Raw genomic sequence first — 21,885 nt, forward strand, 5'->3', positions numbered from 1 at the left:
CACTAACTTCAGTGTGAGAGTTCGACCTCCTTTCCTCATTTCTCACTCCGCTGATAGCCAGTCAGCCATTAATATATGCACATACAATCTGCACAGATCCAGCTGACAGAAAATTAACTTGAAGAGATAGTCTATCTAGGGCTTCACGATTATCTAACTGACAATTTCATAAAGAAATACATAGAAAAATTAAACAAAAGACTTGTATTGCAGAAGCATTCCAATCAAAAGTGCATGGAGTAGGTATGCCAGAGGATAAGCTGTTGTTAGTAGCTCTGGTTGCTTTCAAACATAATGGTAGCAATCAGCAAGAAGACTAGTTACAAAAGGAGTGTCACAGTGTGTCCACTTTGTGTTGTGATATGAAACACACTCATCATACTCAAAGCTATTTGTACAACATGAGGTCTCACACTGCAACACAATTTTGGGCTTTGAAACTAGACACAGACACTTTCCTCTTAATAAAGAAAATGTTGCCGTTTTTCTCTGAGCATTTGTTGTCCCCTCCCTGGTGAATCAGCCCTTTGTCTTTCAGGGAAGGTGATAATGGAAAGGCAAATGACAAGGAATGAGTTCTCTTTCAAACTGCGTGTTCAGCCAGTTCCAACACTAGGTGTGGAACGCTCTGGTGGTTGCCTTAGTCTGTCTGCATTTAAACTCTTGAAACTTTCCTCTTAAAAGATGTTAGCAGCAGGTTTAAATCCATGATCCAACAAGCTTGGCAGTATTCTGGAGGGCTTGTTTCCTCTTCTTGTGGGCGTTCCAATTCACTGTGGGTTAGCAGGTTGCATTAGCCACTGCCCCTGCTGGGACTGCAGCAACCGGTGGAGTTCCTTAAACTGAAATACCACATTGTCCTTAAGGTCTGGGTTGGAAATCTGGAGACGGATGCTCCCGCTATCAAATGAGAGTTCTCCAGAAAACATCTCAAACATCATCCGTGCCACAACTGGAATCACCTGGTGTCAGCCCCGAGGAAAGAAAGGAAAGGAAAAGATTAATTATGTCACAAGACAAACATACAATGAAACATCTGTACAGAAGGAATCCCATGACTCACATTTCTACAATTCTCATAATGAACTCGAGTTGGGGGAAGCACATAGGCTGTGATATTCCATGGGACAAGTTTAGATACAAGGATGCTTTCTAGGGAAAGTTTCGAGATATTTGGACCCTCCTAAGGCATTTATACATGCTTCAAGGTCCTCGCAGGTGAGGGATCCAGACAGTGAAAGCTGCCACAGGTAAATCGGGAAGTGTAAATAGTTATTGCAATTTGCCCTATTGAGAGCATCCAGACAATAGGTTTGCTGCAGGGGACTACATCTAGGCATGACAACCTCTGGCAATTTCATTAGTGGGTTTTTGTGTACAACCTAAAGAGAATCAACAAGATCTAACCAAACTCGTCCTCCCTTTTATTATTTTAATAATAAACATTCAGCATTTACAAGATTCCCATCAGGAGAGGCTGAACATTTCTCCAACTGCAAATTAACCCTTTACCTGCACCATAATCAGCTTCTTTTCCTTGGGTTTCCCATCGGGCCACTCCTCACCAAAGCAGAGTTGGATCTCGTACAGCGGGGCAACACTCACCTGGCCCTTCTGGTACATTATCAATTCTGTAAAATACAAAAAAAAATTCAAAATTAAAGCAATATATTGGTCATGAGAAAGCTTGTGTCATGTACCACTCTTCCAGCAGAAGTTATTGACACCCTGCTCCTCACGTTTTATAATACCTCTCAAACTCACGGATTCACCGTCATCTTAAACAACCTGTTTGCAAGATAGGGATATGGTCCCTATCAAAAGCAGCCGGGGCCATGGACCAATTACATACTTCAGCAATCAGATCAACAGTTATCTCTCAAAATCCTGAATTTAACAGTCAGCTCCCATTTCTTTTGGTTAATAGAGGCTGGCTATTGTTGTCTTTTGTTCTTTTTTTTCCCTTATCCTCTTCCTTGGGAAAGGTACAAGACACAGGCAGACTCAGTCTTTCAGATACAGAAGTTCAGAAGTCTTTGCATTTTGCACCAGAGAGAAAGAATTCAAGAGCATCCACATGATTGTGGGATTGCTGATGATTGAGAAGAGGACTTTGAGATAGCTCTTGTTCTGGAGAGTTGTCCTAGATTACAGTTGGTCACAACATCCAAATCTGATATCGACGCTAACTGTGTGGTAAAGTGATCCACACTTGAAGCAATGATAAGACCATAAGACATAGGAGCAGAATTAGGCCATTTGGCCCATCGAGTCTGTTCTGCTATTTAATCATGGCTGATTCTTTTCTCCCCTCCTCAGCCCCAGTCCCTGGCCTTCTCCCCATACTCTTTGATGCTATGTCCAATCAAGAATCTATCAGGCTCTGCCTTAAATACACCCAATGACCTGGTTTCTACAGTTGTCTGCAGTAATAAATTTCACAAATTCAGCACCCTCTGGCTAAAGAAATGTTTCCACATCTCTGTTTTAAATGGACACGCCTCTATCCTAAGCCTGTGCACTCTTGTCCTAGACTCCCCCACCACGGGAAACATCCTTTCCATATCTACTCTGCTTCGGTCTTTCAACATTCGAAAGGTTTCATGAGATTCCCCCTCATCCTTCTAAATTCCAGCGACTACAGGCCCAGAGGCATCAAACATTCCTTGTATGATAACCCTTTCATTCCTGGAATCATCCTTGTGAACCTCCTCTGAACCCTCTCCAATGCCAGCACATCTTTTCTAAGATGAGGGGCCCAAAACTGTTCACAATACTCAAGGTGAGGCCTCACCAGTGCCTTATAAACCCTCAGCAGCACATCCCTGCTCTTCTATTCTAGACCTCTTGAAATGAATGCTAACATTGCTAAATTAAATGCTAACTTGAAATGATGGTGGAAGATGTGCTGTGAAAGGTATAATTTTATGGAGAAACTGTCATCAAAAGCAAAATAATCTTCAAGATATCACCCTTGCCAATGGGCAGTTTTTACAAAGCAGCTAAATCCTCAACAGCAATATAAAAAACTCAGAAGAAATGAGAAGAAAAAGTACTGGCTAAGAGTTTTAAGGAACCATAGCACAAAAACAATACAGTTATTGTTCTGTAGTGACTGATCTTACTAAGGGTTTTGAAGTGAATGTATTTTTGATAGTATTGTTCAAAGAATGAATGCCAACTCTGGACAATAGGATGCTTGTGACTGTCACTGTTTGAGCAGATGGATGGGACAAGGTTTGAACCATTATCCAGACTGTGTGCTCAGCCTGCAATCTAATTCGGAACGAAGGGTGCTAACTATTAAACCAAACTAATATTTTGTAGGAGAAAAAATTAGTGATAAATAAATATAAATTCAACATTAAAATTTTATCATAGTAGGTGACATGGTCGGCACAGCATTGTGGGCTGAAGGGCCTGTAACGTGCTGTAGGTTTTCTATGTTCTAATTCTTGGAAGTGGAACAGAAGCCCAAAGGCCAACATTCAACGATTCCAAAAGAACTCATTCCAGAGCACGATCAGATTTCTGAACGGTTCATGAATAACAAAACCTTGTTATTATTTTATTTTTGCACTATTTATTTTTATTTACAGTAATTTTATGCCTTTGCTTTGTACTGCTACTACAAAACAAAAATAAATTTCATGTCCTGTAAATCAGGGACAATAGATCTGATTCCGTTTACTTGAATCTCCAGCTAACAGTACTCAGAGATTTCTGAGATGCTGTAATTCTAGTATCTTTGATGATTTTAATAATTCCATTGCTGTATGGACTTGGACCTGAAGCTCTGATTCCAAATCCCTTCGCCTCTCTACCTCTCCCTTTATACTCACCCTTTATAATTACTGGTTCTGTAATTAAAATCTACTGTCTACCTCTGTGACTCAGACTCTGCTCCGAAGGAAGTCATATTGTAAGTGGAAGTTGTGATATGATTGTAGTTCTGATGAAACATTATGGAATTGAAACTCTCCCTCTTTCTTTCCATTGATGCTGGGTACTTCCAGCATTTCTGGGTTTCAGCATGGTTTTTTGGCTCCATGCACACAAGATCTGTTGGACTTTTTGTTGGAATAAACCTTCATACGCTCATTCAGGGGGACAAAATCCATCCAGCGCCACTATTCAAGGTGGAGACATTGAGAATTTCTCTGTATTCAGGCTAATATTTAACATGTACTCATCACTAAAACCAGATTCTGCTCATTATCAAATTGCTGTTTGTGGGGCTTTGTGCCACATTTCAAACACTACAGGAATGAACACACTCTAAAATAGTTATTTAACTAGCTGCAAAGTCTTTTGGAATGACCCAATATTAATAAATTTATTTTAATTTACCACCAGACACAAAAACAGTTACTTTCCCCAAGCAACAAAGCTAATTAACACCTCCAACACGACTATATTACTTCCTGTCAGGACAGCCTTGCATCACTTTATGGTTACACAATCAATCTATGTATCTTATGTATTTATATTTATTGTGTTTTTTATACTTATTGTGTCCTTTAACTCCCTCACATGCCCATCCTGGCCCTTTTCTCCTGTCACTCATTTACACACAGTGGCCACTTTATTAGGTACACCCTAATGCAAATATCTAATCAGCCAATCACATGGCAGCAACTCAACGCCTAAAAGCATGCAGCCATGGTCAAGAGGTTCGGTTGTTGCTTAGACCAAACATCAGAATAGGGAAGGTAATCCAGGCAGCATCCTGGTAAACTGAAGTTTAGAAGAAAGGGGAGGGGCATCTCATGGAAACATACTGAATATTAAAAAGCCTAGGTAGATTGGACATAGAGAGGATGTTTCCAATACGGGGAGAATCTAGGACCAGAGGACACAGTCTCAGGATCCAAAAACATTCCTTTAGAACAGAAATGAGGAAGAAGGGGGTAAATCTGTGGAATTAATTGTCACAGAGTGCTATGGTGGCTAGACCATTGTGTATATTTAAAGCGGAGTTGATAGGTTCTTGATTAGTAAGGCCATCAAAGGTTATGGGAAGAAGGCAAGAAAATGGGGGTTGAAAAGGAAAATAAATCAGCCATGACCAAACGGCAAAGCAGACACGATGGGCCGAATGGCCTAATTCTGCTCCCATGTCTCATGATCTTATGCAAATGTGATCTAAGTGACTTTGACCATAGAATCGTTGTTGATGCCAGATGGGGTGATTTGAGTATTTCAGAAACTGCTGTACTTTTGGGATTTTCATGCACAGCAGTCTCTAAAGTTTACAAATAATGGTGCGAGAAACAAAACATATGCAGTGAGTGGCAATTCTGTGGTTGAAAACACCTTGCTAATTGGAGAGATGATAGGGGAATGGCCAGACTAGTTCAAGCTGACAGGAAGACGACAGTACTCAAATAACTGCTCGTTACAACAGTGGTGAGCAGAAGAGCATCTCTGAACGCACAACACGTCGAACCGTGAAGTGGATGGGCTACAGCAGCAGAAGATCATGAACACACACTCAGTGGCCACTTTATTAAGTGTAATTTGCAGTAGACAACCGATTAACTGGTACATTTTATTGTCATAGGCATGTCCCATGTAAGCCCAAGCAGTCTAGGGGGGAACATACAAACTCCATACAGACAAATGAATTGAGTCAGAGTCTTCGGAGCTGAAGGAGTTCAAAGCACAATTCTCTGCAAATTCTGCCATCTCCAACGGCTTTCCACAGGGAGCACTGCCTATGTGCCTCCCTTGTCCATTCGCACCTCCCCACTGATCTCCCTCCAGGTGCTTACCCTTGTAAGCGGAACAAGTGCCACACCTGCCCCTACACCTCCTCCCTCACTACCATTCAGGGCCCCAAACAGTCCTTCCAGGTGAGGCAACACTTCACCTGTGAGTCTGTTGGGGTGTGTCCGGTGCTCCCTGTATATTGGTGAGTCCCGGCGTAGATTGGGAGACCGTTTCGCTGAGCACCTATGCTGCACAAAAAAGTAGGATTTCCCGGTGACCACCCATTTCAATTCTAGTTCCCATTCCCATTCTGACACGTCAGTCCATGGCCTCCCACAATGAGACCAGACACTGTTTGGAGGAGAAACACCTCATATTCCGTCTGGGCAGCCTCCACCCTAATGGCATGAACATCAATTTCTCAAACTTCCAGTAATTGATTCCACCCCCTCCCCCTCACCATTCCCCACTTCTGTTTTCCTCTAACACCTTCTCCCCTTACCTACCTATCACCTCCCTCCGGTGCTCCTCCCCCTACCCTTTCCTCCATGGTCTTCGTTCCTCTCCTATCAGATCCCCCCTTCTCTATCCCTTATTTCTTTCACCTATCAACTTCCCAGCTCTTTACTTCACCTCCCTCCCCCTTTCTCAGTTTCACCGATCACCTGCTGCTTTGTCCTTCTTCCTCACCCCGCTACACTTTCTTACTCTGAATCCTTCCCCCTCCTTTCCAGTTGAGTCTCGGGCCTGAAGTGTCGACTGTTTACTCTTTTTCGTAGACGCTGCCTGGCCTGCTGAGTTCCTCCAGCATTTTGTAGTTGCAGCGTGCTGGGCCGCTGTGTCACCTGGTGTGAAACATGCAGGACTTACTGATCCAGGTTCAAGCTCAAGTTTGATTATCATTCAGCCATACATTAATATAACCAAACAAAACAAGGTTCATCTGGGGCCAAGTCTGTGGTGGCCAGTGCGATCGTGTTTGCTGTTTTGTGCTGGGGCAGCAGGCTGAGGGCAGCAGACAGCAACAGAATCAACAAACTCATTCGTAAGGCCAGTGATGTTGTGGGGATGGAACTGGACTCTCTGACGGTGGTGTCTGGAAAGAGGATGCTGTCCAAGTTGCATGCCATCTTGGACAATGTCTCCCATCCACTAGATAATGTACTGGTTGAGCACAGGAGTACATTCAGCCAGAGACTCATTCCACCGAGATGCAGCACAGAGCGTCATAGGAAGCCATTCCTGCCTGTGGCCATCAAACTTTACAACTCCTCCCTTGGAGGGTCAGACACCCTGAGCCAATAGGCTGGTCCTGGACTTATTTGCTGGCATAATTTACATATTACTATTTAACTTTTTATGGTTTTATTACTATTTATTTTTTATGGTGCAACTGTAACAAAAACCAATTTCCCCTGGGATCAATAAAGTATGGCTATGACAAAGCACAAGTAGCATGTTTGGTTATGATTTCAGAAAAAAACAGTCACAAAGAAAAATATATAGCCCAAGTCTCTGAGTGGCGTCTGCAAATGTTCAAGGTTTGTTGGCAGGATGAAGTACAACCATCTGAGATAACAGAGGTAGAATGTAAATTACTCCATCCACACTTGCAGCACAAACAACAGAATAACTTGCACGTTAAATACTAACATTTAAATGTAGTCAACTCACCACTAAGAAAGTTCTCCAAACTGAAGAGCTTGATCTTCTTCTCTCTCTCAATGGGGTTGGGTCGTGAAGCTCCATTAGCACACGGTCCTGACCAGTACACTTTGCACTGGCACAGACGGATAGCATAGATATCCTGCCCGTGGATCTCCAGGATCAGGCCCCGGTCCATGACATCCAGCAGGTGGTTCGTGTAATATCGCTGCTTCTCATGAGATAGCTGCTCTGTGCCGGGGAAACGGACCTGCTCCAGGGTAACGGGTCCAAAGAGCTCCACTTGGTCCGGGATAGGGCCTAGGTCACCGTAGTACAGGCGGCAGCCATGAGGATTGCTGACCGTGATCAATGATCCCATCTGTTTCCCTCGGTACTGGAATTTCACATCCAGGTCCGTCACTGTGTTAAAGGATAAGACAGAAGTTGTTAGACCACTGGGAGATTTCCGTGAACAGACCGGGTCCTCACACAATACCATAATGCCAGAGGCATTAGAGAAAATGCAAAGAGAAATAAATAAAAATCAAAACAAAGAGGCAATTCTGTCAGGACAGTGAAGGCTAAAGATTACTTGAAAGAAGCTCCTGGAATTGGGAATGTTTTATAGGGTTAATGTGGAGATTTTCATTCAAAGCAGAGCAGCACCAAAATGATCAACGGTTAGAATATACATGAATTATTCTGCAGTTTCATTTCCTACTGATACAGACATCCATTCTGAGCAGGTACTCTGTGCAATCCCACTTACATCTATTCTCCATCACATGCCCCAAGTAGCGGACTGCCAGCACAATCGTTACTGATTTGATTTGGTGAAAATGATACATTCCACTGCAGGTTTTGACGTAACTGTGACAAACAAAGCTCATCTTGAAATTATTCCGCCTCTGACCAACACTAGAGTTGACAATTAACCTACCAACATACCATTAAATAGGAGCACACAAGGAAAACTCATGTGGTCAAGGGGAGGGAAGGACATGCAAACTCCACACAGTCCACACCCGAAACCAGGGTGGAACTTGGATCAGTACAGCTATGCAACAGAAACATTACCTCTTTAGACAAGTGGTATGTTTGAATCGAAGGGGTAACTTGATATACAAGAGAGAGAAAAGGCTTTAAGGACAAATCAGATCTAATTCAATGGAGGAATGGAGGGAGGTCTGAATGGAGGAATGGAGGGAGGTTTGAATGGAGGGATGGAAGGAAGTTTGAATGAAGGGATAGAAGGAGGTTTGAATGGAGGGAGATCTGAATGGGGGGATGGATGGAGGTTTGAATGGAGGAATGGAAGGAGGTTTGAATGGAGGGATGGAAGGAGGTTTGAATGGAGGAATGGATGGAGGTTTGAATGGAGGAATGGAAGGAGGTTTGAAAGGAGGGATGGAAGGAGGTTTGAATGAAGGGATAGAAGGAGGTTTGAATGAAGGGATGGAAGGAGGTTTGAATGGAGGGGTGGAAGGAGGTTTGAATGGAGGGAGATCTGAATGGAGGGATGGATGGAGGTTTGAATGGAGGAATGGAAGGAGGTTTGAATGGAAGGAGGTTTGAATGGAGGGATGGAAGGAGGTTTGAATGGAGGAATGGATGGAGGTTTGAATGGAGGAATGGAAGGAGGTTTGAATGGAGGGATGGAAGGAGGTTTGAATGAAGGGATGGAAGGAGGTTTGAATGGAGGAATGGAAGGAGGTTTGAATGGAGGGATGGAAGGAGGTTTGAATGAAGGGATGGAAGGAGGTTTGAATGGAGGGAGGTCTGAATGGAGGGATGGATGGAGGTTTGAATGGAGGAATGGAAGGAGGTTTGAATGGAGGAATGGAAGGAGGTTTGAATGGAGGGATGGATGGAGGTTTGAATGGAGGGATGGAAGGAGGTTTGAATGGAGGAATGGAAGGAGGTTTGAATGGAGGGGTGGAAGGAGGTTTGAATGGAGGAATGGAAGGAGGTTTGAATGGAGGAATGGAAGGAGGTTTGAATGGAGGGATGGAAGGAGGTTTGAATGGAGGGATGGAAGGAGGTTTGAATGAAGGGATAGAAGGAGGTTTGAATGAAGGGATGGAAGGAGGTTTGAATGGAGGGGTGGAAGGAGGTTTGAATGGAGGGGTGGAAGGAGGTTTGAATGAAGGATAAGTGCCAATGTGGCCCAGCAAGGCAGAACGGCCTGTTTCTGTGTTTTAGAGCTCAGGTGAGAAGAAACATCATCAAGGATTTAGTAAGGCTAGTGGGTGACAATCCTTGTCTCAGCACTGGGTTGGAAAGTGGTAGATTCATGTTATATCCAAGAAACTTGAGTGCACATCCTGGTTGCTAATCCCAGCATAGCCACTTTAATTTAAGACATTACTCTCCTGGGTGGGCTAACAGATTTCATAAACTTATTTGAAACAGGAGCAAGGGAGCGCTCTATAATGTTCCAGCCAATATTTATCCCTTAAACAACATCACTAAAGTAACGACAGAGACTTCAACTTGGGGAGTGCACCCTGATCCTTTTTCCACATACGCTGCTTGACCTGTTTTGTATTTCCAACCTTTTCTATTTTGATAAATGCTACAATAAAGCATTAGTTAGCCATTATCTGCCATCAGTTGGCTGACACTACGTATGTGGATTTTAGTAAGATACTGGACAAGGTTCCCCATGATAGTGTCATTCAGAAAATCAGAAGGCGTGGGATCCAGGGACTGTGCAGATTTAGAACTGGCTTGCTCACAGGAGGCAGAAGGTGATAGTAGATGGAGCGTATTCTGCCTGGATGTCAGTAACTAGTGATGATCTGCAGGGATCTGATCTGGGATGGGACTCCCGCACTCTGTAGCTTTTATAAATGACTGGGATGAGGCGGTGGAAGGGTGGGTTAGTAAGTTTGCAGATTACGCAAAGGTTGATGATGTTCTGGAAAGTGTAGAAGGCTGTTGTAGGTTACAATGGCACATTGATAGGATGTAGAACTGGGCTGAGAAATGTCAAATGGAGTTCAATTTGGAAGGGCAAACATGAAGGCAGAATTCAAGCTTAATCACAGGATTCTGAACAGCGTAGAGGAGCAGAGGGATCTTGAGGAGCATATCCACAGATCCCTCAAAGTTGCAGCGCAAGTTGAAAGGGTGGTTAAAAAGGTGTTAGCCTTCATTAGTCAGGGGATTGAATTCAAGAGCCATGAAGTAATGTTGCAGCTCTAGGTAAAGCACAGCTGGAGTAGTGTGCTTAGTTCTGGTTGTGCAGAGCAGATATACCAGGATCCTGCCTGCATTAGAGAGCAGGTCTTATGTGGATAGGTTGTATGAACTAGACCTTTTCTCTTTGCAGAGAAGGAGGATGCAAGGTGACTTGATAGAGGTGTACAAGATGATTAGAAGCATAGACAAGAGTCAGCCAGAGACTTTTTTCCAGAGCAGGAATGGTTAATACCAGGGGCATAACTTTACAGGAAATTATAGGGGAGATTATCAAAGGTAGGATTATCCTCACAGAGAGTGGTAGGTGTGTGGAACGTGCTGCCAGTGTGGTGGTAGAAGGAGATTCATTAGGGACATCTAAGAGACATCATGTGGGAGGAAAGGGTTAGATTGATTTCGAGGAGGTTAAAGGGCTGGAACAACACTGTGGGCCGAAGAGCCTGTTCAATGTCCTATGATCAATGACACATTTCCTGTCCTACAACATGGAGTACACTTCAGAATGTGAGCAGTTACTTCAGCCTTTAGCTCATGATGAGATGATAGAAGGTATCTAAGTAAAGAGAGAGCTGTGAAAAAGGGGCTACATCCTACTGGCAACGTCCACGTGCCAGTTTTTAGTCAGGATGAAGCTCAATTACAATGCAAACAAACAACACTTGTTAACAACTGTTAAGCTCTGGAAATGTAATAATGTTAGTTACAAAATTACACAGAGTTTAAAGCACAGAAGTGATTCAAATAACCTGTTTGAACCTTTATACTTCAAATGCTCTATTTAATATTCTCCTCTCAACCAATTCCATTTTCTTCAGTAGAACTATCTCTGTAAGGTTGACAATGTAACACCTGTACATTGCTAGCATCCAGGTCAAAGTTCTAACCTTGCATGGTTTAAAAGAGGAGAGGATCAATTAATAATCATAGTAATTTTATTTATTGAGCACTTTTCGTGCAGATGATGTGGTTCAAAGTGCTTCACAAAGGGACAAAAGTACAAACATGAAAATAAAACAAAAATAAAAATAAAAGCAACGTTAAATAAATAGGTTTTGGACTGGCATTTAAACTTGTCATCTGAGTCTGCATTCCTTACTGTTTCAGGTATTGAATTCCACAGCTCAGGAGTGAAGTTCAGAAAAGCTGATCTGCCAATAATCTTTCAAAGAAGGTAGTTTAAATTTAAGAGACCTGCAGAAGGAGACCTGGATTGTAACATGAAAGCAATTCTGTGATGTACTCTGGTTCTAGACAATTAAGAGCTTTAAAAAAAGTGAGAGAACTTTAAAATCAATTCTAAAAGGTAAGAGACATCATGTGGGAGGAAAGGGTTAGATTGATTTCGAGGAGGTTAAAGGGCTGGAACAACAAGGGCTGGAAGCCAATGATATGTTCACTCATCCTGGTTTTGGTTAAAGCAGCGTTCTGAATGAGCTGAAGTTGATCAATAGATTGGCAGTGAGGAGTGCATTGCAGTAATCTAGTCTAATCGATATAAAGTTTAACAGCATCATTACGTGACAGAAACGGATGTCCCTTTGTAATATTTCTTTAGTGTAGAAATGCTGCTCTGCTCACTTTCTTAATGTGGGATTTAAAATTCAGATATGAATCTAGGATTACACCCAGGCTTGTTACCGATTTTACAAGGGGGGCCAAGTTCCCAAGTTCATCAGGGCCCCAGACAGTCCTTCCAGGTGAGGCGACACTTCACCTGTGAGTCGGCTGGGGTGATATACTGCGTCCGGTGCTCCCAATGTGGCCTTCTATATATTGGCGAGACCTGACGCAGACTGGGAGACCACTTTGCTGAACATCTACGCTCTGTCTGCCAGAGAAAGCAGGATCTCCCAGTGGCCACACATTTTAATTCCACATCCCATTCCCATTCTGACATGTCTATCCACGGCCTCCTCTACTGTAAAGATGAAGCCACACTCAGGTTGGAGGAACAACACCTTATATTCCGTCTGGGTAGCCTCCAACCTGATGGCATGAACATTGACTTCTCTAACTTCCGTTAGTGCCCCACCTCCCCCTCGTACCCCATCCGTTATTTATTTTTATACACACATTGTTTCTCTCACTCTCCTTTTTCTCCCTCTGTCCCTCTGACTATACCCCTTGCCCATCCTCTGGGATCCCCCCCACTTTTGTCTTTCTCCCTGGGCCTCCTGTCCCATGATCCTCTCATATCCCTTTTGCCAATCACCAGTCCAGCTCTTGGCTCCATCCCTTCCCCTCCTGTCTTCTCCTATCATTTTGGATCTCACCCTCCCCCTCCCACTTTCAAATCTCTTACTAACTCTTCATTCAGTTAGTCCTGACGAAGGGTCTCGGCCTGAAGCGTCGACTGTACCTCTTCCTAGAGATGCTGCCTGGCCTGCTGCGTTCACCAGCAACTTTGATGTGTGTTGCTTGTCATCAAGAAGTTTATCTCTTTTGGCTTTGGGACCAACCAAAAGTATTTTAGTTTTATCTTCATTTAAATATAGGAAATTATAGCTTATTCTTTTGTTTTTTGAAGCCATACCCGAAGACAGAGAGGATAGGATTCTTTTGGAAGTGTTGTCTCTTCTACCCTCGAGACATACAGCAGGAAATTTCTGTAAGCCGTTTTATTGTGCGAGGAACCCGATGAGGAGAAACAGTAACTTACGTGGCAGAGAGTTGATGAACATCTCGGAAGTGATCAGCGATGGGAACTGATCCACTTGCTGCAGTGGCAGGGGATGAAGTGGTCCTTGAGCTGTGGCAGGGATACTTGGCTGAACAAGCCCATGAGCAAGGTTCGGCTGTGTGAGTTCACTCTGATTGAGGTTCGCCTGGGAGAGATCCCCCTGTGGCAGCGCTGGGTGAGCAAGTCCATTCACGCAGGAATCTGACGCTGCAACCTCCTGCTTCGGCCAGGTCTGGGTTGGATACGGCGGTAGGCTGGGATTGTCTGGTTTCAGAAAGACAGAAAAAGAGAATTCAAAATACAGTTCTTCATACCATGGACAGCAATCTAACTGGTTGCATCGCCATCTGGTTTGGAGGGGTCACTGCACAGGATCAGGAAAAGCTGTAAACTCAGCCAGCTCCATCGTGGGCATGAGTCTCCCCAGCATCCAGAAAACCTTCAAAAGGCAATGACTCGAGAAGGTGGTATTCATCATTAAGGACCCTCATCACTCATGACAATAGACAACAGACAATAGGTGCAGGAGTAGGCCATTCGGCCCTTCAAGCCAGCACTGCCATTCACTGTGATCATGGCTGATCATCCACTATCAGTATCCAGTTCCTGCCTTATCCCCATAACCTTTGATTCTGCTATCTTTAAGAGCACTATCTATCTCTTTCTTGAAAGCATCCAGAGACTTGGCCTCCACAGCCTTCTGGGGCAGAGCATTCCATACATCCACCACTCTCTGGGTGAAAAAGTTTTTCCTCAACTCCGTTCTACATGGCCTACCCCTTATTTTTAAACTGTGACCTCTGGTTCTGGACTCACCCATCAGCGGAAACATGCTTCCTGCCTGCAGTGTGTCCAATCCCTTAATAATCTTATATGACATGCCAGGCAAGGATGCAGCAGAGAGTGGCCTGGGGAGATTTTCATGTGACAGTGTGAATGGATCTTTGCTGCTTATCTAACCTACATCACCGTGGACCTGGGAGATGGGACACTGAAGAGGGGGCTTTATTCCCATATCGAATTCATGCTACATCTGGCTCAGAGCATTTGGTGGAGAGGCAGAACAGGACGGCAGTGTGGCAGTCTGCATGTTGCAGCCTTACTGCTACAGGTACCCAGGTTCACTCCTGATCTTGGCAGGTTTGCACATCCGTGTGACCTTGTGCTTTTCTGCCGAAGGCTCTGGTTTCCCCCCATTTGTGAGAACTGTGCTGGCAGGTAACCAGTAACTGCAAAAGACCCAAAATGGCAAAAGAATCAAAGTGGAATGGATGGGTGCATGAGAAGGTAAAGGTTGCAGGAAAATAGGGAACAATTGCCTCATTTTATGTTGTAATAGTTACTCTATATTTAATCCACATCACACTGGACCTGAGTGTTCCAAGAGGCAACCAGGAGGAAGCTTTAGAATCTAATTCAGGCTGCATCTACAGAGAAGCATTTGGTGGGACAATGTGGATGGGATGAAAGGGAATAGATAAATCAGCTGTGATTGAATGCTAGCGTAGAGCTGATGGGCCAGATGGTCTCATTTTGCTCCTCTATCTCATGGAGCTTTACTCTGTGCAGTGTGTGAGACTTGGGAACATTTGATAATGACAGTAATCACATAGACGTTAGTAAGTCAATTCCTCATTAACTACTCAACATCTCAATAAGACAAATCATTCCCCCCTCTCTACAACTAGGGGAGAAAAACAACAAATGCCGCTCATTCTCACCTTCCAAGGTCATTGATGGGAACAAAGTTTGGAGTTGACGCTGTAAGGAAAAAGACAACAAAATCTGTTAGTTAGATGAAGCCAGAAAATACCTGAGATTTATCTATTTATTTATAAAGATACAGTATGGAATAGGTCCCCAGGTGGTTCGAGAAGTTACCTGAGATTGATTAATTTATTTATAAAGATACAGAATGGAATAGGCCCCCGGGTGGTTCGAGAAGTTACCTGAGATTAATTAATTTATTTATAAAGATACAGAATGGAATAGGCCCCCGGGTGGTTCGAGAAGTTACCTGAGATTAATTAATTTATTTATAAAGATACAGTATGGAATAGACCCTGGGTTGGTTCGAGCCACGTCACCCAGTAACCCACCAATTTAACCCTCGCCCAACCACCGGACAATTTACAATGACCAATTAACCTACTAACCAGTATGTCTTTGGAACGTGCAAGGAAACCAGAGCACCCGGAGGAAACCCATATGCACATGGGAAGAACATACAAACTTGCTTACAGAGGATGCTGGAATTAAACACCGAACACTAACATCCTGAGTTGTAATAAAACATAGAGAAACATAGAAAACCTACAGTACAATACCGGCCCTTCGGCCCACGATGCTGTGCCAAACATGTACTTACTTTAGAAATTACCTAGGGTTACACATAGCCCTCTATTTTTCTAAGCTCCATGTACCTTTCCAAGAGTCTCTTAAAAGACCCTATCGTATCCGCCTCCACCACCATCGCGTAAAAAACTTAAACCTGACATCTCCTCTGTACCTATTTCCAAGCGCCTTAAAACTGTGCCATCTCATGCTAGCCATTTCAGCCCTGGAAAAAAGCCTCTGACTATCTACACAATCAATGCCTCTCATCATCTTATACACCTCTATCAGGTCACCTCTCATCCTCCGTCGCTCCAAGGAGAAAAGGCCGTGTTTACTCAACTTATTCTCATAAGGCATGCTCCCCAATCCAGGCAACATCCTTGTAAATCTCCTCTGCACCCTTTCTATGGTTTCCACATCCTTGATGTGAGGCGCCCAGAAATGAGCACAGTACTTCAAGATGGGTCTGACAGGGTCCTATATAGCTGTAACATTACCTCTCAGCTCTTAAATTCAATTCCACGATTGATGAAGGCCAATACACCGTATGCCTTCCTAACCACAGAGTCAACCCACGCAGCATTTTTGAGTGTGCTATGGTCTCGGACCCCAAGATCCCTCTGATCCTCCACACTGCTAAGAGTCCATTACCATTAATACTATATCCTGCCATCATATTTAACCTACCAAAATGACCCACCTCACACTTAATAGCATTGAGCAAAGAGCTATGCTATCGTGATGTCTCTCAGTAATAATCACTTACCGTGAGTTGGCAAGAATGGACCTTAACTAAAGCAATAGAGAGATGGTATGATTGCAATACGTAAGGAGACATTTGGACTAGAGGGTAGACCGTATGACCCAAGAGCAGAATTAGGTTATTAGACCCATCGAGTCTGCTCTGCCATTCAATCATAGATGATCCTATTTTCCCCTCCTCAGACCCACTCCCCAGCCTTCTCCCTGTAAGCTTTGATGCCATGTCCAATCAAGAATCTATCAAGCTCTGCCTTAAATATGCCCAATGACCTGGCCTCCACAGCTGCCTGTGGTAATAAATTCCTCAAATTCTCCATCCCCTGGCTAAGGAAATCTCTCAGCAACTCTGTTTTAAATGGACACCCCTCTCTCCTGAGGCTGTGTCCTCTTGTCCTAGACTCCCCCCCATGGGAAACTTCCTTTCAACATCTACTCTGTCCAAGCATTTCAAACATTCAAAAGGTTTCAATAGGATCACCCCTCATCCTTCTGAATGCCAGTGAGTACAGACCCAGAGCCATCAAACATTCCTCGTAATGATAACCCTGTCATTCCTGGAATCATCCTTGTGGACCTCCTCTGAACTATCTCCAATGCCAGCACATCCTTTCTGAGGTGAGGAGCCGAGAACTGTTCACAATACTCAAGGTGAGGCCTCACCAGTGCCTTATAAAACCTCAGCATCACATCCCTGCTCTTGAATCCTAGACCTCCTGAAATGAATGCTAACCTTTGCCTTCCTCACCACCACGTACAGCCTGATGGCATTTGTTTAGCTTGGCATCATGGTGTAGATATTGTGGGTCAAAGGCTCTGTTTCTGCAGTCCTCTGTTCTACGTTCTATCACAGGAGTCTTAGTTTCTGTTCACTGTTTGTGGCTGATCTCAGGGGTGGAGCTGCTAGTACATTAGCAAATGGCTTTGACGTCCCTGCTCGAGGGACAGCAGGATATCAGTCAGCTCTTCAAGTCTATTAGATCACCAGTGGTTCTCACCTTAATATCTCTAATCTGCCTTTTCTCTGTATTGCTGAAAATACTGGCGACCACTCATTCTTCATCCGGGAAGCTCCAGTTCATGTACAGCAATCAATGGGATTTAGAAAACAGATTTCCTGATTTCCTTAACCCTTCACCTGAAGAAATTATTTCCTTCAACACTATTGTTAATTGTACTATATCCCGCTGTCCTAGACTTCCTCAATAGCGGAAATACTTCTGCTATTTCTGCACTCGATAACTATTATTTCTTGGACTGAAAATTTATGTCTGATTCATAAAGAGTTCATTGTCAACTGTGGGATTAAACAGATTTTAACCCTGTAAAATCAACAGGACAATTCAAAATAGAAAACACAAAGCTAATGGTTTTAGGTTGAATTTAAACATTAGGTCTGTTTTTCTCTAACAGATATAAACCTTTTGAGTAATTACAGCATATTCTGCTCTTATTTCAGATTTCTATCATCCACAGTCTCTTTTTGTTGGGACAGGATCTGGCTGAATGCCAATTGCTATCACTCATGTATTAATGACACTGACTCTTAGCGTAGCAGTTGTACATACCTCATCCTCATCGTCCCACTCATAGTCGTTGGCCTCTGAGAGGAAAGAGAAAACACACAAGATCATGGTTAAAAGAATGTTACATTCAATACTGGCTCCTGGAAGCAATCCAAATTCAACCAGAGGGCTGAAACCAGAATTATTAATGGACGTCTGTTTAGCTGTGTGGTTCCAACAAATTCAGTTCACATTTCCTTTCTATAAGGAATATGGTAGTTGGATGCAGGTTCAGTGGAAACGAAAATGCAATAATTAGCAGGCAAAACAGTGACGTTCTCTTTGCAAGTCATTGCATGAGCCGATCTAGGTCTACAGGAAATCCAATGATGATTAGGGAGCAATGGATACAAACTCAATGGTACTATTTTCTGTGGGAAAGAAATTGAATAAGTTCAAATTCTAGTTTAATTATCACTCAACCATGCATGAATACAGCCAAGCAAAACAGCATTCCTCTACATCAAGGTGCAAAACACAGTGTCAACAGTCATATATAGCACAAGGCACATATAAGGCAGCAGCGAACATACAGTCACACAAAAATATTTCTACAGCCCGAGTTCCTAAGTGACATGTCCTGTAAATTGATGGTGCATGGGTGTTGTTGGCAAGAACAAGCTGTTCTCAGTCGAATGTACACATGCAAGCACACAATCCGGCTGGTCGAAAGGGCAGCACAAACGGAAGGTGCAGCCCCCAATCCAGCATGGGTGCGGTGCCACACTGCCTCTGACATCTGCACTCCTGGACAGCTACAACAGGTGAGTCTGTGGCACGAGGCCACACAGCTTCCCCCTGCTGTCAGTCTCACCAATAAACCAGTGGAGCAGACTTGCAGCATTTTACATTAGCAGTGTCTGACAGGGGTTTGCGATCACAAGAAAAATGGCCAAGACAATCACTTGCTGAAAGACTGCACATCGCCTTAGATAAATACTAGATTAAGAAGCACTTGCAAGAGCATGGGGAAAGAGAACTTCTTAACAAATCTTTCAAAGATCTACCATTGGCACGATGTGCCATATGACCACCTTTTAAGTGCAATATATAATCATTTTGCAAAAGACTTTCAACAGTGGACAGTACATGTCAGATCATTATTTTATGAAACTTTCAAAAGTAAGGTTTGTTTTAAAGACCAGGTCATAATGCAACAGGAGAAATATTTTTGTGTGACTGTATGCAACAAATACTATTGGAGCCAAGCCATATTTCTCACAAAAACTGAAATTGGTATTCGCACGTTTCCTAGGTCAAGTTGAAGAGATGGTGTATAGATTCATAACGTCTGATGTAAGATTCTGTATCAACACAAGTGCATGATCCTTAGTCTGCATTTGAACTTAAAGACAAAAAAGATCAAGAATGACAAATAGACCTTGCAAACAGAAGAGCAAGTGTTCTTGTGCACTCCTCCCTGAAGTGGAAGGCAGGAAAGACGTGCAGTGGTCAACGAGAAGAGAGCAAGGTGCTGGGCAACACAGGTAGGGACTTACATTGTTGTGTTTATAGACATCTTTCTGGAAACTACCACTTCCTAGTTTGTATTTACATCTCTCTCCTTGAAACTGTGATTGAACTAGGAAATGTAGAACATGTTAATTTTTGTTTCCCAGTGGACCCAAATGTAATGAAAACCAGACAACTCATCTCCTTGTAAATTATCTGTTTCAACCCCCCCACCCCTCCCCCCAAGCCAATAAAAATTGACGTTTATCTCACACAAACATTTTTTGTCCCAGGAATGTTGAAGACAGTGAAGAGGTAGAATTCTGCACTATTAGGAGTCAAATTGAAAATGTGGGATGTGTGTGACATGCAGGTTAGATCCGATATTAATAACAGATTAGGGAACTAATTGTGCTTCATTTTTTACAAAGACCTGATGTTTTTCAATATCTGCAGTCACAGGCGTTTTGGCTACACGCCACAGCTAACCACGCTTATTGAATTCACCAGTTCCTCCTGCCAGAGGGGGTTTGGGCAGCGCTCAAACACCTATGAGCTTTAGCTAAACTGCTTTCAGATTGATGCCAGAAAGTGAAATAATAGATTTACAAGGCAAAAAATCAGCTCTACACAGTTTACATCTGAGAGAAGAATAAAACAGAATGGAATTGGGGGGAGGGGGGAGCAGAGGTGTTAAGTAGTCTATTGTTTTCCTGAAGTCCCCACCTGGACTGTTGTTCCCTCCATTAGACTGCTGAAGGTCACACACTTGGTAGATCTTGTATGGCTGCATTGGGGTTTCCTTAGTACCGTCATAGATCAGCTTGAATTCACGGCTCTTGTTGAGTGCGCAGCGCAGATTTGCTTTCCATTTAGCAGGATCTGGGCCATCAACCCCCTGCTGATATCTGCCTGTCTCCACTGCCCAAGCCTAGGTATGGAAACAACAATACAAGGTCACCCAGGAGACATAAAACAAATATAACTTATCCAGAACTAGAGGGCACAGCCACAAGATTGAGGGGTGGCCTTTTAGAATAGAGGTAAGGAGGAATTTTTTTAGTAGTGAATCTATGGAATGTTCTGTCATCACAGTGGATTTTGCTAAGTCTGCTGATATATTTAAGGTGGAAGTTGATAGCTTCCTGATCAGTCAGGGCATCAAAGGATATGGTGAGAAGGCAGGTGTGTGGGATTGAGTGGGACCTGGGATCAGAGCAGACGTGATGGGCTGAATGGCCTCGTTCTGCTTCTATGTCTTATGGTCTAATCAGCTGTGGTTTAAGTTCAGTAGTCTCTCCATCTTTGACCAAGCTGTTACACATCCTCCTAAAATACTTTCTTAGGCCTTGATCCACACATGCCCGTTCTTAATAAAGTTTATGACAGTTTTCCAAAGAGGCAAAACATTTTGCTTTAGTGCCCTGGGTGTCTTCTCATTTATTTTTTATTTAGAGATACAACACTGTGTTGGGCACATGGCCAAGTAGTTAAGGTGTTCGTCTAGTGATCTGAAGGTCGCTAGTTCGAGCCTCAGCTGTGGCAGCATGTTTGTGTCCTTGAGCAAGGCACGTAACCACACATTGCTCTAGTATCTGTGCGAGGAGTGGCGCCCCACACAGACTTCCAATCTGCGCCTGTAAAGGCATGAAAATACCCAACGCAGGCCTTTCATGGTCTGAGTCAATGTTCCCCTTCCCACATTAACAGGACCTTCTGGCCCAGCGAGCCTGCACTGCCCAATTGCACCCCTGAGACTAATTCATCTAAAAGCCCATACGTGGGAGAATGATCATAAATCAGCCATGCTGGAATGGCAAAGAGTCGCAAAGGGACAAGAGGCCTAAATCCGCTCTTACGTCTGATGGCCTTAGGACTGTGGGAGGGAACCAGAGCACCTGGAAGGAACCGACACGGCCACAGGGAGAACGTACAAACCCCCCACGGGCAGCAGCTGGATTAAACCCGCGTCTCCGGCCTGTTCTATAGCATGACACTAGCCACCTTGCTACAGAGCTGCCCTGATTGGCCACCATGTTTTCTCTGTGTCTTTACCTTTAACCTTACAATTTAGGGACAGAAATTCAAGGAAAGGATAACATTTTGGTGGGGGGGGGGGTGGGGAGAACCAAAAACAGGACTGTTTTCATAGACTTATTTTTATGGCATCTCTCACAGCTATAGATAAAGATTAAAGAAGGAGCTAGTTTTCAGAGTCTGCTTCTTGACTAACTTCAGTTCAAATTCCCAGGGAAACATATTTAACCAAAGCCACCCATCAGAATGTCATGGAGTCTGGTTGACATGATGAGTTAGCAACCCTTAAATCAGTGATAAGAAACATTTTTTCATTTTATTTAGAGATACAGTGTGGAACAGGCCTTTCTGGCCTTTCGAGTCTCACCTCCCAGCAACCCAACGATTTAACCCTAGCCTAATCACAGGACACTTACAACGACCAATAAACCTCCTAACTGCGATGTCTTTGGACCGTGGGAGGAAACCGGAGCACCTGGAAGAAACTCATGT

The 21,885-nt window shown here is 43.6% G+C and overlaps 1 protein-coding gene across 4 annotated transcripts in view; it reads right to left on the reverse strand.

Moving 5' to 3' along the window:
• Window positions 1-21,885, reverse strand: part of LOC140186736 (interferon regulatory factor 6-like) — a 70,052-nt gene continuing 48,167 nt past the window's right edge. For 3 of the 4 annotated variants that reach the window (XM_072241250.1, XM_072241251.1, XM_072241252.1), the window contains exons 3-9: window positions 20,083-20,287; window positions 17,908-17,942; window positions 14,965-15,004; window positions 13,223-13,507; window positions 7,387-7,779; window positions 1,513-1,631; window positions 1-962 (exon numbers count right to left, since the gene is read on the reverse strand). In XM_072241250.1, the coding sequence (XP_072097351.1) occupies window positions 771-962; window positions 1,513-1,631; window positions 7,387-7,779; window positions 13,223-13,507; window positions 14,965-15,004; window positions 17,908-17,942; window positions 20,083-20,287 (1,269 nt within the window). In that variant the 3' untranslated portion in view covers window positions 1-770. The remainder of the gene's footprint in view (window positions 963-1,512; window positions 1,632-7,386; window positions 7,780-13,222; window positions 13,508-14,964; window positions 15,005-17,907; window positions 17,943-20,082; window positions 20,288-21,885) is intronic. The other variant, XM_072241249.1, reaches the window with a different exon arrangement.

The sequence above is a fragment of the Mobula birostris genome, chromosome 23 (assembly GCF_030028105.1).
Source record: "Mobula birostris isolate sMobBir1 chromosome 23, sMobBir1.hap1, whole genome shotgun sequence".
NCBI classification, from domain to species: domain Eukaryota; kingdom Metazoa; phylum Chordata; class Chondrichthyes; order Myliobatiformes; family Myliobatidae; genus Mobula; species Mobula birostris.